This window comes from Ascaphus truei, unplaced genomic scaffold, assembly GCF_040206685.1.
Source record: "Ascaphus truei isolate aAscTru1 unplaced genomic scaffold, aAscTru1.hap1 HAP1_SCAFFOLD_1000, whole genome shotgun sequence".
Taxonomy (NCBI): Eukaryota; Metazoa; Chordata; class Amphibia; order Anura; family Ascaphidae; genus Ascaphus; species Ascaphus truei.
Window position 1 is genome coordinate 15,001 of NW_027453864.1, and position 16,398 is coordinate 31,398.

A 16,398-nucleotide genomic window follows, 5' to 3' on the forward strand; every position below is an offset into this window, starting at 1 on the left:
CCTCAACCCCCCAACCCCCAATTGAAACACACAAGCCCAAAGCCCACCCTGTCATAAATTAACTGTGAGTTTGGCGGTTATACAACAGAGAAAAAAAACTCCTTCCGAACTGCGTTTTACTTGTGCCTCAGTATATAACCGCGCTACTAACTTCCCTTCTGTAATACTTACACACGTTTCACATTAATAAATTCGGGCGCCCATGACGGACGCAACGAGACTAATCACAACCGTCTTAATCCTAAATTTGAGCGACAAATGGATAACTGTCCCTTAGTATCTGCTAGACCTCCCATAACTGTAATCATTATATGCCATTCTTTGCCACGGATACACACGTAATTCTTAGCATGTACAGCAAATGACGTCACATGATATTCTCATTTTTAATAAAGTCCTTAAATGAAAGCATACCCTGTGTGTCAGCTCTCTGGAATGCACCAGTAATTATTATTCACGAACATTGAGGCTTCTTTGAGGTTGACAGAATAGTATCTGGTTAGCGTTTATCCATGACAGCCCCCCCTCCCTCCAATTAAGTTCTCTTTGAAGATCCTAGACCCAGGAAAGGTCTTGACCTGTCATAAACCCAATATTTGGTATTTGTAAACACAAATTGTACCTTCATTAACCCCTGAAGCACCAGATGGATTAAAATACATAATCTCTCACGATATCATGACAATCATTATTTTATATTTCTAGTTCCACTTTCTTTGTAAAGTTAAAACTTTTTTTTTTTTTTCCCCATGTATTTCAAAATTGTAAAACTTTTTTATGGAGCGTGCAGTAGAGAAGGAATAATTTAGGAGGGGGGTTTCATAATTAAAATGGACAATTACAAAGGAATTATGGATTGCAAATGTCATGTTACAGAGGGGAAAAAAATCACTGGCAGAAATAATTAAGCATTCCAGATTCAAAACCTTTCATCAAATATTAATCATGCAGGTACGGTGACTAACAATCAAGGTGTCTCTGCCAAACCCCATATATTCCACTGTGCGAGATTTACAAGCAGAGATCTTCAGATAACCGGTCACCTGCTCTGGATTTGAATAATATTACATGGGAGGAGATGTATCCAACTGCCAACCATTCTGTGCATGATTTGTGTGTCAACCTCCTGGGAGGAAGGTGGGGGGGCGTGGAATATTGTCTATTGCAGGAGTACTCAACTTCAGTCCTCATGGGCCACCAACAGGTCAGGTTTTAAGGATATCACTGCTTCAGCACAGGTGGTTTAATCAGAGGCTCTCTTGTGGTCACTGCGGAGTAAAGTTAGTTGCATGATCGTGGCGTCAGAGTGACGCCTACCCTTTGACCTAAGTTTCGCTTTCTCAAAAAAAGGTTTAAATTTGCCTCATCACTTGGGCCAATAGGGAGCGGCAGTGTCATCGGTTGCGACTTTTTACTGACTTGTGTGAAACGGGGGTTTAAAGACCAGGAAGTCCCGGCGCTACCTTTACTGGGAAATACCTCGGAAGCAGGTGGTCCACCGCGTTGATATTAATGCATTTCGGGGATCCCCTGATTCCCAACAATACCATTTTTAATGAGTTTTAAAATAGCCTTTAATTTCTATAGCAGGTTTTTGCCCACCTCCCAAGCAGTGCAAGATGTTTGCAACACTTTCCTGTTTGGGATAATTTGTTGCCAAATTTCCCAGCAGTTTGAGCTGCAAACTGCAACAATAGATAATGCTACCTTAGTAATACAGTATAAGGATACATTGTAGCTTCTGAGTTAGGCCTTGGATATAGTGTAGGCGTGCGTGCGCGCGACCGAACGCATGGAGTCACGTGTGGCTGTGATGTCACCAGGCTGGTTCACCCTCATTGGCTGAACCGCTCATGTGACGTGGCCGTGACGCGGCCATCACTCAAAACCCCCCAAATTATTTGTGTCTCAAATTATGCCGCGCTTCCTCGCGCACACTATAGCCAGCCTGATAGAGGTACTGCATTTTGTTCGCGCTGCGCGCCCTATGGCAACAGCCTTACACTGACTGAAGCGGCCATTATATTAGTCGCACAATGAGGATTTATAACAGGAGCACCAAATGATTGCCAGCTTAGGTAATAACACCAATAATACATGGCCCCATGCTTCACATATACAAATAAGAAAAGAAGGGGGGGATGTAGTATTGTTGCTTTAAAGGTGCAATCCCACATAGTCGGCCAGAAAATATACTTTAAAGTGTTTGTCTTCCCTAAACAAATCTAACACGGCTAAGAGCAAATATCTGACCGCTCCTTTTTGTTTTCCGGAAATTGATTAAAAAAACAGATTTTTTTTTTGAGCCTCTAAATGGGGAAGTGTTTTCTTCACCCTGTCCTCATTGGAGAACCTATAGGGATGTGAGGAGGGGGGCGCTCTGGCTGTACCACACACTTTTCACACTCACAGGAGAGCAGCCACAGGAAATCACACCCTCCCAAGTCTCACTTTAAAAAATAATATAAAAATACATCAGGGGTCATATTTGGATAAAAATGGCATCCATCACCCAGAGGGGACCCCTTACAGTGGAAATCGGGTAATGTAATTGGTTCGCTTTGGTCCTTGGAGGGACTGCCACTTTAACACAACCGCTAGCAAACATATGAGCTCTTGTAATTGTAGCCGTAATCCATGACCTAAAATGAATGAATATTTTGGCCGGGGCGGTAAGGCCGGGTAAGAAAATAAAGGAACCATTGGCGAGCGATGTCATCCGACCATATTTAGATTTTGCAACCTACTGTATCTTAATTGAACGTGATGTTTGTGAGAGCGAAGAATTGAGGAGACCAGCCCAGAAGGAGTCTTGGGTTACCATTAAACAGTTTTATTGGTGCCGAATCTGCGGACTCTATATCTACCCAACATTTGCTTCTCCGCTAAGTGTGCCAGGAAACAATTGTGCGGCTCTATATACTGTAATATTTAGAGAAATGAAGCAGGTCTCCTCAATATAGCATTTTTGACCTTAAGTATTTGGACAATTTTACATGAATTCCAAACCATTTGTTGAAAGATATTAAGGTTGGTTTCAAAGGGATTTATTTTTGAAAGGCGCTCTCCCCCCCCCTCCCCCCTTTTTTTTCCCCAGCATACATATATTGTAATATTGATTTAAATACAGGTCACATAACTTTGTAGATGTTTATTAAATCGGATACAGTAACACACTTTAACCAGATTAGTGCAACACACAGCTGCCCCAGGCCTCGCAAAATTGAAAAGCGGACATGTAAACTCCCCATGGGTGTTGAGGCTCCGTAAACTATGTACTGTATATAGTATATTGCTTCCTCCTCCCATTTTACCTTCACCCAGCCCCTCCTGTAATTGCCCTAAGGGCACCGAAGCTGCTGTACCTGTTCTGTGTCTCCTGGACACTTTGTAATCTCACATATTAATACTGTGCCTAGTACAAAACTGCACTCTTGCTCTCGAGGAGAATAAACATTCTCCAGAAGAGGTATTCAATGGGGGGGAGGAAGGAGGAGATTAACAAATCCATACTTGGTGGGAATTTAACCCTCTTTCAAGTTTCAATCACACTTAACGTAAAGAATGAACTTAATTGTGAGAAAATTACATTACATTTCCATTTGCTTTGGGGATTGTCTTCATAATCTTATTTGTCACTCTTCTCCCCCTCCATTTTCTTGGCTAATGATGACAATGTAATTAGTTTACAGAAATCGACAAAGGAACAAAGTGTTTACCAATCTCTCTGCGTATGGAGAAGGAGTGGCTCAGTGAGTAAAGACACTGACTGGCACTGAGTTTGAAGCAGGGGAGTCTGGTTCAATTCCCGGTGTCTGCTCCTTGTGACCTTGGGCAAGTCACTTTATCTCACTGTGCCTCAGGCACCAAAAACATAGATTGTAAGCTCCACAGGGCAGGGACCTGTGCCTGCAAAATGTCTCTGTAAAGCGCTGCGTAAAACTAGCAGCGCTATACAAGAACATGCTATTATTATTATGCTACAGTTTATACACAGGTGTTTCGCAGAAGAGGTCCGGTAAAGATGGTTGTAAGCATAAATCTATATATATACGCTTATAGTGCCTTGCGACGGCGACAGCGACGTGACGTTGCTCCAAATCAAATACATTGACTCCGTCGCAAGTGCTTATAGTAAGCGCGATGGCGCGGCAAAAAAATTTGAAGGCAGGTCTATTAGATTTTTTTTTTTTTTTTTAGAGACAGTCGCCACATGTGACTGTATCTAAAGCAATCAGAGACCTCTGCCCGCCCCCTTTCAAAACCTAATTATAACTTTCGTGGGTGACGTCATCGGTCCCATCGCCAGCACTATAAGCGCTGCCTAAGCTGCCAGGAGATTTAGGAGGACGGTTCAGTGACAGGATGACATATTCTCTCCTAGACCCTCTACAATCTGACTTCCACACTGCTCACTCCACGGAAACAGCCCTCACTAAAATAACTGACCTCCATGCTGCCAAAGACAGAGGTTGTTACACTCTGCTCATATTACTCGACCTCTCTGCAGCATTTAATAGCGTGGACCACCCTCTTATCCTTCACATTCTCCATACTCTTGGTATTCGGAACAAAGCTCTATCCTGGATCTCATCCTACCTCTCCCATCGTACTTTCAGTGTCTCTTCTGATAACACCTCCACATCTATCGATCTCTCTGTGGGGATACCCCAGGGCTCTATACTGGGACCTCTTCTATTTTCTCTGTACACACTCTCTCTAGGTGACCTAATAACATCTTTTGGGTTTAAATATCACCTCTATGCTGACGACACACAAATGTACTTTTCAACACCCGACCTTACACCTGCTGTACAAACCAAAGTTTCTGAATGTCTCTGCTATATCATCCTGGATGGCCCTTCGCCGACTTAAACTCAACATGGCAAAAACAGAGCTCCTCACTTCCTCCCAAACCTGGCCCTACTACCTCCTTCCACATTACTGTTGGAACTACGATCATTCACCCAGTAGCCCAAGCACGCTGCCTAGGGGTCACACTCGACTCCTCTCACATTCGCCCCTCACATTCAAAACATTTCTAAAACCTGTCGCTTTTTCCTCCGCAATATAAAAAAAATACGCCCTTTCCTCTGTTGCTCGATTGCTAAAACTCTGACTCAGGCCCTCATTCTCTCCCGTCTTGATTACTGTAACCTCCTGCTGTCCGGCCTTCCTGCCTCTCACCTGTCTCCCCTACAATCTATCCTAAACGCTGCTGCCAGAATCACTCTACTCTTTCCTAGATCTGTCTCAGCATCTCCCCTCATGAAATCCCTCTCCTGGCTTCCGATCAAATCCCGCATCTCACACTCCATTCTCCTCCTCACTTTTAAAGCTTTACACTCTTCTGCCCCTCCTTACATCTCAGCCCTAATTTCTCGTTATGCACCATCCAGACTCTTGCGTTCTTCTCAAGGATGTCTTCTTTCTACCCCCTTTTGTATCTAAAGCCCTCTCCCGCCTTAAACCTTTTTCACTGACTGCCCCACACCTCTGGAATGCCCTTCCCCTCAATACCCGACTAGCACCCTCTCTATCCACCTTTAAGACCCACCTTAAGACACACTTGCTTAAAGAAGCATATGAATAGCACTGTGGATATGACTGGACACACGATACATAAAGCTTGGCCCCCTGCAGACGCACTTACCAGAATTCCCTCCTACTGTCTGTACGTTCTCCCTACCTACCAATTAGACTGTAAGCTCCTAGGAGCAGGGACTCCTCTTCCTTAATGTTACTTTTATGCCTGTAGCACTTATTCCCATGACCTGTTATTTATATTATCTGTTATTTATTTGATTACCACGTGTATTACTACTGTGAAGCGCTATGTACATTAATGGCGCTATATAAATAAAGACATACAATACAATACATGGACACTGGGAGATACAGAAAGTGGCAATGATAAAGGATGAGGGAGCAAGAATTATAGTAGGTTGAAGGCCATTTACTCGCTAAAGTTACCCTATGAAAGTATTCTACTATATGGAACCCTTAGGCCAGCAGTGCGCAAACTGGGGGGCGGGAACATTTGTAGGGGGGCGCGTGCGGTTACAGAGGCCCCGCGCTCTTCCCCACGGCATTTAATTTAAATGGGGCCTCTGTAACTCACTTACCTGCTCTCTGCGGGTCTTCGGCGGTGCGGCGTCAAATGACGCAGTTGGGTAATGTGATGTCACACGTCGCCAGGGCAACTCTAGTCAAATGACGCCGCGGGGTGACGTCACATGACCCGCGACATCATTCAACACCCAGTCATTGGGACGGGGGGGGCGCAAACGTTGCGGCTCCCGGACGGGCGCGCAGCTCAAGAAATTTGCATACCCCTGCCTAAGGCTACACTTATAGTGCCGGCGACGGTCACGTCAGGCTGCGGTCGCTGGAAATATCAAATTGAAATGACTTCCAGTGATCGCGACCAAGCCGTCACATCGAGCTTGCTATAAGCGCATGCGACGGCGGCAATGCAATTGTTTTCACGCGGCATCGCTGTCGTCGCCGGCACTATAAGCGCAGCCTTATTCTGTTATGATATTGTGGGTCCCAAGCAACCGCGGTCATCTTGCTTTTGTGTGTCGGATACCAATATGATTTCTTTGGAGAGGGGGGCAGTTTCAAAGGACTGCTCTAAGCAATCAGCCACTGACCCCTTGCAGTATTGGTGTAGGTCAGTGACCTAAGTTCCCAATTTAACTTCCTCATGTCCAAGAAAAGCTTCTTTGCAGTGTTCATTTCCTTCCTGAATGAGTAGCCGAAACTCTCCTAGAGGAGGGAGAGAGCGTTTATCAGACCGGAAGGTACACTCATTATATGTGGAGGGATTTTGATTAACTTTCTCCAGAAAAGCGATGTAGGGGGCAGTGACTCTCAAGTAATTCACTTTCTACCTTTAAATGTAACAGATTGTGATCAATTTTAATAGACCAGTGAGTTCTTTTATAGATAAATATTGTAGTGCACAGAGCTTTCCCAACCTCATGGGGTTCTGTATATGTGAAGACGCCCATAAGGTTGGGAAACCAGTGAGGTTGGGAAAGCTCTGTCCATGTGAAGAAGAACCCAGTGAGGTTGGGAAAGCTCTGTCCATGTGAAGAAGAACCCAGTGAGGTTGGGAAAGCTCTGTCCATGTAAAGAAGCTACAGAGCTTTCCCAACCCCACGGGGCTCTTCTTCACATGGACCGAGCTTTATACACCTCTTTGTGTGGGCAGAGCTTTCCAAATCTCACTTGTCTCTTCACACTTGCACACACGATTACATCAATGAACAACTCGTGTGTTACCTTTTTATTGGAGCAAGAATCCACAAGGAATGTTCAGGAAGTGAACTGCCCATCTTCTTTTCTTCATAATCTGAGACTCTTCCAAACTAGGAGGTCATTTATATCTATACCAGGCAGCTAGAGTTTAACATAATGAATTCCGCTCACAGAAGCATGACATAAATAGTGTCCACAAAATTCAGCAGCAGGAGGAGATGACTGTGCAAAGGAGCATGTTATCTTTTATTCTGTCTGTGTCCGAGGCGGCCTTTTTAATTTTTTTTTTCAGATGTTAAATTGCCCTAGGCCAGGAGTGGGCAACTCCAGTCCTCAAGGGCCACCAACATTTCAGGTTTTCAGGATACCCCTGCTTCAGCACTGGTGGCTCAATCAGTGGTTCAGTATGATTAAGACTGGAGTTGCCAACCCCTGCCCTAGGCAGACCTCTTGCTGTGACTCAGTCCGGCTGGCATGAGTGCAGTGTGGACGTACAACCGAAATCATTTCCTGACCGTTACAAAGAATGTGCTTTCTACGAGCAGTCTTTGATTCATAGACCCAAGGCCTGGAGGGAATTGAGCAGTGGAGGGGTTCTTTGGGATTTTGTGGTTCTGTTTTTTTGCTCTGCCTGGCCCCAAATTCAATATGGTGGGAAGCCGCTTTCCAGTGTTGGAAAAGAGAGTCTCCATTCCCAAAGAGTGGGACTAAAATTTTCTGTGCAGTATAATTCCATGTGCTATCTTTGTAGTGGTCGGTGACCGTCTGTATAGAAATGGATCGGACCAGAAAACATTTGCTGAGAATTCCATAAAGTCCTAAAAGGAAAGACCTTCATGATCTGAAGTTATAGGAGTATTGTAATGTTGTTGTAAATGTATTTAAGACTTACATTTTCATTCAATGATGATTAATATCGGTGTGGATGTTTCACAAGCATTTCTGTAATCTGTATAGATTAATACATTTCTGTTACCTTTTTCTTAAACCCAGTGTCTGCTAGTGTGGCTTCAATAGTTAGTGTGGAAAATATTACTTCTAACAGCTTAAAAAGGCAGTTCGAGCGGCACATAACAAAAAAAAAAAATATTTTTTTAATATATTTAGCATTTGATTACCTTTTATTGAAAATGAATTACCTAAGCTGCCGAACGATTCGTTCTCCCGGGATCGATCAGCAAAGATCCTGCTTCCCAGGGTTCACTAAATGGGCAGTAAGGGAAAAAAGAACAGACCGCGCACAACTCAGTGTAATCAATTAAAATATATTGAAATAAAGTGAAGGTGGTGTTAACAGCCCCTTTTTTGTACGTGCATTTATCAGGCGATACATGAATCTCGGCACGTTATAAACTGGGACAGTGTTCACACCGTGTGAGAACACTGCTCCAGTTGGTAACGTGACGAAATTCATGTATTGCCTGATAACATCACCCCTTTGTACGTGCATTTATCACCACCTTCACTTTATTTCAATGTATTTTAATTGATTACACTGAGTTGTGTGCGGTCTGTTCTTTTTTTCTTCTTTAATAGTCACATAGGATGTTGCGCCATCTGAAGCAGCACAGCAGCAGACTCTATTATTGTTAAGGTTTTCTCCTTATTCTAATATCACGATTCACTTTATGGTTCACTTTATGGTTGTGTATTTAGTATTCACTGATATATCACTGTCATTATTATTTTATTTGATACACCGAGTCATCACTTATTAGTTATTTTAACTGTTATGGTTGAAGGTTAATATTATTCACTAAAATATATATAATTGGTAGCGCAGATTTTTTCACTTTTTACTTTTTTCACTAAATGGCCGCCTTTCAGTTTATATCAATCATATCAATCTTTCAGTCATTGTAAGGCCGCGTCCATGGATAGTGCTTGCGGGCGGAGGCGCGCTTCCGCTCGGCACTTAGCCCCTACAGCCGCAATGAGAGCGGCTTTAGTAGGGGCTCGTCTACGCTTCCGCAAGCGCGCGGAAGCGTAGGTCTTAGGAAAATTTTTCATTTTCCCGCTTGCCGGAGCGCAAGGCCGGTCACGTGAGCAGTTCGCCCAATGAGGGCGAACCAGCTCCGTGACGTCACTGGTCCGCCCGCCGACACGCCCACGGACGGCGCGCTTTCTAAGGCCTTTCCCTCAGCCTCAGCGCGCCTCTGTCCGCCAGCAATAACCAGGGCCGAGGCCTAATTCAGGCAGCTCCAATGTATTCTTTTATATTACAAGGTATCATTACCTATTGTTACAGTTTGCAGCTCAAACATCTGGGAATATTGGCAACAAAGTATCACAAACATCTTGCACAGCTGGGGATGTGTGCTATAAACCTGCTATAGAAATCAAAGGATGATCAGTATATTCGAGCAGCAAAACAAGTGACATCTTATATAGGTTTTTTTTATTTTTTTTTTCAATCAGTTCTGTATTATTAGATAATACTTATTAGTGCATTTAAAAAAAAAATATTATTAAACTCTTAATGTCATTTTTAATGAGTTGTTTTTTTATTTTTTTAAAGCATCCTTTTATTTCTATTGCAGGTTTTAGCACACCTAGCAAGATCTTTGCAACACTTTCCTATTTGTGATAATTTGTTGCCAATATTCCCAGCAGTTTGAGCTGCAAACTGTAACAATAGATAATGATACCATAGTAATATAAGAACACATTGTAGCTGCTGAGTACCCTGACTGAAGGATTGATTGAAACTGAAAGGCAGCCATTATGTTAGTCACAAAATCAGGATTTTTACAGATTTATAACCGGAGCACCAAACAATTGCCAGCTAAGGTATGACTGTAGAATTAGACATTGTCGCACGCTTTACATACACAACTAAAAAAATGAGAGAGAGGAGGAATGTAGTAACGCTGCTTAAAAACTCATCAAACATGGCAATAAGACACAACCGGGAAGCCACATAGTAAACCCCAGGTCGGTACTCTTGTAGGGCCCCACACTACCCGTTATTCCCCCACAACAATGGTGGAGATGACGGGATAAGTCCTTACACAGGACAGACCTTAGTATGGGGTTATAGACTTCTAATTGAGACAAATGTTCGAAGCAATTGTCTTATTTATAATTAAGATGATATCCAATTCCTACTTAATCTGTATGTTGTGTGCCCCCCCCCCGCCCTCCTCCTTTTAACTTTAGTACCCTTCCCCATCAAACAAAAGTTAATGTATTAATGTAAACTGTTAATATATATCTTCTATAAAAATTGTAAGATGGAAAATAATGGCATTGAGTTAATACAATTAACTATTACCTAATACTATCGGACTGATTTATTAAAAACGCACATGTAGGATATTGCCTAGACTGTTTCTCTAAGGCTATGAATGGCATATGTATGACACTCTCCAAAAAATAGAGTATTTAATGGTGTTTTTTTGTTTTTTCCTAGTCTCTTGTGACTACAGGTAAATTATCCCAAAGTGTGTGTGTTTTTTTTTTTTTTTCTGTTTGCCATAGCGGCTTTTCTGCCACCATTAAACAATCAGTGCAGAGCCAGCAAACCCACTTCAGGACATCTGTTTTGTTTTTTGGGCTCCTCCGTTTAAACGTTGGTTGCGTGCTATGTATTGTTGCGGTCAAATCTGTGTTGCATTTAAAACCTCACTTTGCCTTCCAGATGCTGAATGCAGCTCTCTGATACAACACGGCATGCCGGATCCAGGACAGGGGCAGGATGAGTTTAAAAAATGGCGCCGGCCATGAGAAAGGGTTCCACGATCTCTACATTTACCCACAACTCTCTCCAGGGAGCAACTCCTGCTGTACGGTTCCAGCCACTAAAGAGTCGTCAACCTCTGATGTCATCAGGGACGCGGTGTCTGTCCTGGGGCTGGACATCTCCAAGTGCTACGTGTTGGCAGAGGTGAAGGAGTCGGGAGGGGAGGAGTGGGTGCTTGATCTCAACGACTCGCCCGTTCAACGGGTGTTGCTGTGGCCCCGGAGAGCCCAGGGGAAGCACCAGCAGGTGGATGTCTACTACTTCCTTCTGCAGGAGAGGAACCAGGACGGGAGCATTAAATATGTTCACCTGCCTCTGGTGTCCGATGAGAAGGAGGCCCGCAGGCTGGTGGAGAGGGGCTTCCTGCCCCGGCCTCAGGAGGACTATGATGACCTGTGTAACTTGCCAAAGTTGAGGGAGTCTGCTATCTTGGGCAACCTAAAAACCCGCTTCCTGAAGCAGAAAATCTATACTTACGCAGGGAGCATCCTGATAGCCATTAATCCCTTCAAGTTCCTACCCATCTACAACCCTAAGTACGTGAAGATGTACGACAACCACCAGCTGGGGAAGCTGGAGCCCCACATCTTCGCCATCGCGGACGTGTCCTATCACACCATGCTGAAGAAGCGCATCAACCAGTGCATTGTCATCTCCGGAGAGAGCGGCTCAGGAAAGACGCAGAGCACCAACTTCCTCATACACTGCCTGACTGCGCTGAGCCAGAAGGGCAACGCCAGTGGGGTGGAGAGGACCATACTGGGCGCCGGGCCAGTTCTGGAGGTAAAGGGAGGGTTTGGGTATACCATGTCCAATTAAAGGGACAGTCCTATGTAGGATCAAAGTGTACAATGCCAGTAACATGTTTGTTGAAGGGACCTATAACAGATATTTGATGGGCTAAAGATGCGAAGGGTCTTTAATGGCCCATTTAAGGAGTCCGTGCCTCCTGGGACCAAACTACTAATAGCAGTAACATATTTACATCACATCTGGGGATTTACTTTTTTTGTACTAATCTGCCACCCATACGTAAAGTTTATTTGTAAACGTGGTGAGCTGAAACTTGTGAGGGGTTTCCTTTCCTCTGGCTCTTTCCTTTTTGTCTGTCCCTGTGTGCAACAAGCGTTTAAATGGGTAAAGCCCTGTCTCTCCCTCACCCTTTGTTATTGGCTCTCTGATGAGGATGCGTGGGCCAAGGGTACATCACACACTTTACTGATAAACTCGCAAAGGACCCCTGAGAAATGCATTTGTAATTAATTTCCAAAGGAGCAAAATATTTGCTTTTAGCGTGGTTAGATTTAATTTCAGGAAGACACTGCTATTCTTTCGGAAAGTTTGTTTTATCAGCCATTGGCCCCTTTTTAAGGCCTCAAGTTGTCTTTCAATGATCTAAAAATATTTTCCTTTATGAAATCTTATTATGATTTTATTTATATTGCTTCAACGCGCTCCGCAGCACAGGGGTGAGTGAGCGACAATACCAAGCAGATTCATTTCAATGCTAGTTAACCCTAAAGGTCAAGGGTGCTCAACTCCAGTCCTCAAGCTGCCCAACAGGTCAGGTTTTCAGGATATCCCTGCTTCAGCACAGGTGGCTCAATCAGGCTGTCGATTGAGCCAACTGTGCTGAAGCTGGGATATCCTGAAAACCTGACCTATTTGGGGGAGGGGTGGACTGGATTTGAGCACCCCGGCACTAGGTCACTGCTCCAAGAGAGTCTCCTTTTTCATCCTAATCACACATTTTGTTGTGATATTCCACTGGAGCATTCAACAGTGGGGAAATATCAATATCAGATCATTTTACCTGGGTCTCTTGAATATGGCAGCCATTTCGATATTTCTTACAATTGGCATACAACACACGTAATCTAGACGAACATAATACATTGGATTCATTCTGATTTATGAGAGGCTAGCTAATTAGATTTGTTTACGTTAGCAATGAGCATCTAAGAGGGGATATCAAAAGAACTATTCATCCCACGGGCAGTACAAAGGACTCGGGGGCCATCCCTTAAGGTTGGAGGAAAGTAGATTTCACCAGCAACAAATGAAAGGGTTCTTTACAGTAAGAGCAGTTACAATGTGGAATTTATAACCCATGGAGACTGTGATGGCAGATACAATAGATACCTTCAAAAAAGGTTGGACATCTTTTTAGAAAGGAAAGGTATGCAGGGATATACCAAATAAGTAAACATGGGAAGGATGTTTATCCAGGGAGTAATTGGAATATTTGGAGTCGGGAAGGAATTTATTTCCCCCCCATGGAGATATCATTGGATGACGATATGTCACTGGGGTTTCTTTGTTTGCCTTCCTATGGATCAAAATACTGCAAGTACAAATACTGTATAGGCTAAGTATCTGTTGTCTAAATTTAGCATCAGTTGAACTTGATGGACGTAAGTCTTTTTTTCAACCCGGTGTAACGTGTCACAAATTGAGACACTCTAAACATGCTTGTATATATTTTGTGTACACCTTTTCTATTATGGGTATATATTTATACATGTATGTGTACAGATTTACACCCGCGTGCATTTACTCCCGCTATATTGCAAGCCATCCACATGAAGGGCTGTGTACAGAAGTGTTCTCTTGGTTATGATGCTTTGCTGACCTCAGCACCTCGCCCCTCTGCAGCCGGAACCTCTCCTGAGCCAATCGCTTCTCTGTGGCTTTTCCTTCCCGTTTCTCTCTGTTAGAAACATTAACTCTTTCTGACTGAGTTACTGCCACCCCCCCCCCCCCCAGCCTGGCATCAAAGAGGTTAATCCTATAATACTTCTAATGTCATGAGAAGGGGTTAACTATGCAATTAAATCTATATCATCTATACACACTAGCGCGCACACACTGATGCACATTAACCCGCGCACACAGTGATGGACACTGACACGCATATATACATATATTATACACACACATGCCCCCACATTAACAAATATACACACACGGTCAGTGTGCATGTGTCAGCGTATTCATTTGTAAATGCGTAGCGGTGTGTAGATTGACACACTGACACAAAAACTGACACACACCGATGCACATTAACAAATGAACACACTGACACATATATACACATACACACACTGATATACAATAACAAAGGGTCGTGCTGCATATATACATACACACAGACTCACATTCCCATGTGCCGATTCTTGGTGTAATAATGCCCACCTTTAAAACAAGCCCAATGCAAAGATGCCTCTCCCCTTGTGATGTTACAAGAGGGCACAGAGCACCAATACTATTTCTCTATTACAAGCCCAAGAACACAGGATTTCTGTTATAGCGGTACTATACATGTAGTATACACACTTTAACAACGGGATTCAGCTTTCTCCTCCTTGCCCTACGCTGCCAGAGGGGCCCTGAGCTAGGCGGTTAACAAAACAAGGCTGGACCACTACTTTTTATTTGTTAGACAAAAAGTCGTTTCTTCAATGCAGAAAGAATGGTGTTGAGAGGGCTTGAAACGAACGAACGTGGCAGTGTTCGCATTTAAGAAGGGTGTATACAGAATGCTGTACATCTTCCCCAGGGCAAGACACTGTGTCCCCAGCATCTGCCAAGTTGCAGTGGTGAGGGAGGGATTTACCCGGCACTTTCAGAGACGTCACATTACGGAAAACTTGGCAGAGGGATGAGTTTCTCCTACAACGTTTTTGTTTTTCTATCCGCCTTTTTCATTCCCTTTTATTTAAACACTTTGCAGATTTGTGTATGAGAACTGATGCCTCTGCTTATTGGTGCCTTTTAAATGTTTTCATTTTGAAATGCGGTTTGCAAGGCCCAGTTTGAGGATGCTCCCTCTGGGTTGCGGAAGCCTAGAGCGTGATGTGCGGAAGCAGACGGGCCGAGTTAAGCGACCGCCTGCTCCTTCCCTGCTCGCACGGTGCATCGTGAGGACTAAGGGACTGCCTGCTTCTTCCTCACACGCTGCATCGTGGGGGATTAAGGGACCGCATGCTGCTGCTTCCTCGCACGGTGCATCGTGGGGGATTAAGGGACCGTCTGCTCCTTCCTCTCACGGTGCATCGTGGGGGATTAAGGGACTGCCTGCTTCTTCCCTGCTTGCATGGTGCATCGTGGGGTATTAAGGGACCGCTTGCTCCTTCCTCACACGGTGCATTGTGGGGGATTAAGGGACCGCCTGCTCCTTCCTCTCACGGTGCATCGTGGGTGGATTAAGGGACTGCCTGCTTCTTCCCTGCTTGCATGGTGAATCGTGGGGGATTAAGGGACCGCTTGCTTCTTCCTCACACGGTGCATCGTGAGGACTAAGGGACCGCCTGCTCCTTCCTCGCACCATTCATCGTGGGGGATTAAGGGACCGCCTGCTCCTTCCTCGCACCATTCATCGTGGGGGATTAAGGGACCACCTGCTTCTTTCTCGCATGGTGCATCGTGGGGGATTAAGGGACTGCGTGCGTCTTCCCTGCTTGTATGGTGCATCATGGGGGATTAAGGGACCGTTTGCTTCTTCCTCACACGGTGAATCGTGGGGGATTAAGGAACTGCCTGCTTCTTCCTCGCACCGTTCATTGTGGGGGATTAAGGGACCGCCTGCTCCTTCCTCTCACGGTGCATTGTGGGGGATTAAGGGACCGCCTGCTTCTTCCTCACGGTGCATCGTGGGGGATTAAGGGACCGTCTGCTTCTTCCTCACACGGTGCATCGTGGGGGATTAAGGTACCGCCTGCTTCTTGCATGGTGCATCGTGGGGGATTAAGGGACCACCTGCTTCTTCCTCACACGGTGCATTGTGGTGGTAAACCAACAAAGAACCTATTTCCAGCATAAGCATTTGTCACGTACAACACACCTGTGAGCACGTGACCTGCAATACTCCACTCTCAAGTGGTCCCACTTTTCACCTCCGCAAAGGTCCCTCAAATGGACAATATCTCACCTAAATCCATCCCCATATATCATCTGTCACGAACAACACACAAGTGGGCACGTGATTTAGATATACAATGCTAAACCTGACGTGTCTGTAATCATTATATGCTAGTCGGTGCCATGGATACACGTTATTCTTGGCATGTTCCGCAGATATCACATGATATTCTAATTTTTAATAAAGTCCTTTAATGAGGACATAACCTGTGGGCCACTTCTCTCTAGAATGTACCAGTGATTATTCACACACTGTGAGGTTGCTTTGAGGCTTGTAAGAGTCACCTCTGCTTAACGTTTACACCCCTCTAACCAACACATGTCACTTCTAGTGGGCCATCCAGGATAGGCCTCCCTCCCAATTAAGTTCTGTTTGAAGCGCAGCACCCATCCATGACGAGCCTGGACCTGTCATAAACCCAATACACTGTATTTTCAAACCCAAGTTGTACCTTTTTTTTAACCCCTGA

At 44.5% G+C, this 16,398-nt stretch overlaps 1 protein-coding gene across 1 annotated transcript in view; it reads left to right on the plus strand.

The window, feature by feature from the left end:
- Window positions 1–16,398, plus strand: part of LOC142474877 (unconventional myosin-IXb-like) — a 115,956-nt gene that overhangs the window by 7,801 nt on the left and 91,757 nt on the right. Inside the window, exon 3 of the mRNA XM_075581021.1 lies at window positions 10,907–11,791. Coding sequence (XP_075437136.1) covers window positions 10,964–11,791 — 828 coding nt within the window. The 5' untranslated portion in view covers window positions 10,907–10,963. The remainder of the gene's footprint in view (window positions 1–10,906; window positions 11,792–16,398) is intronic.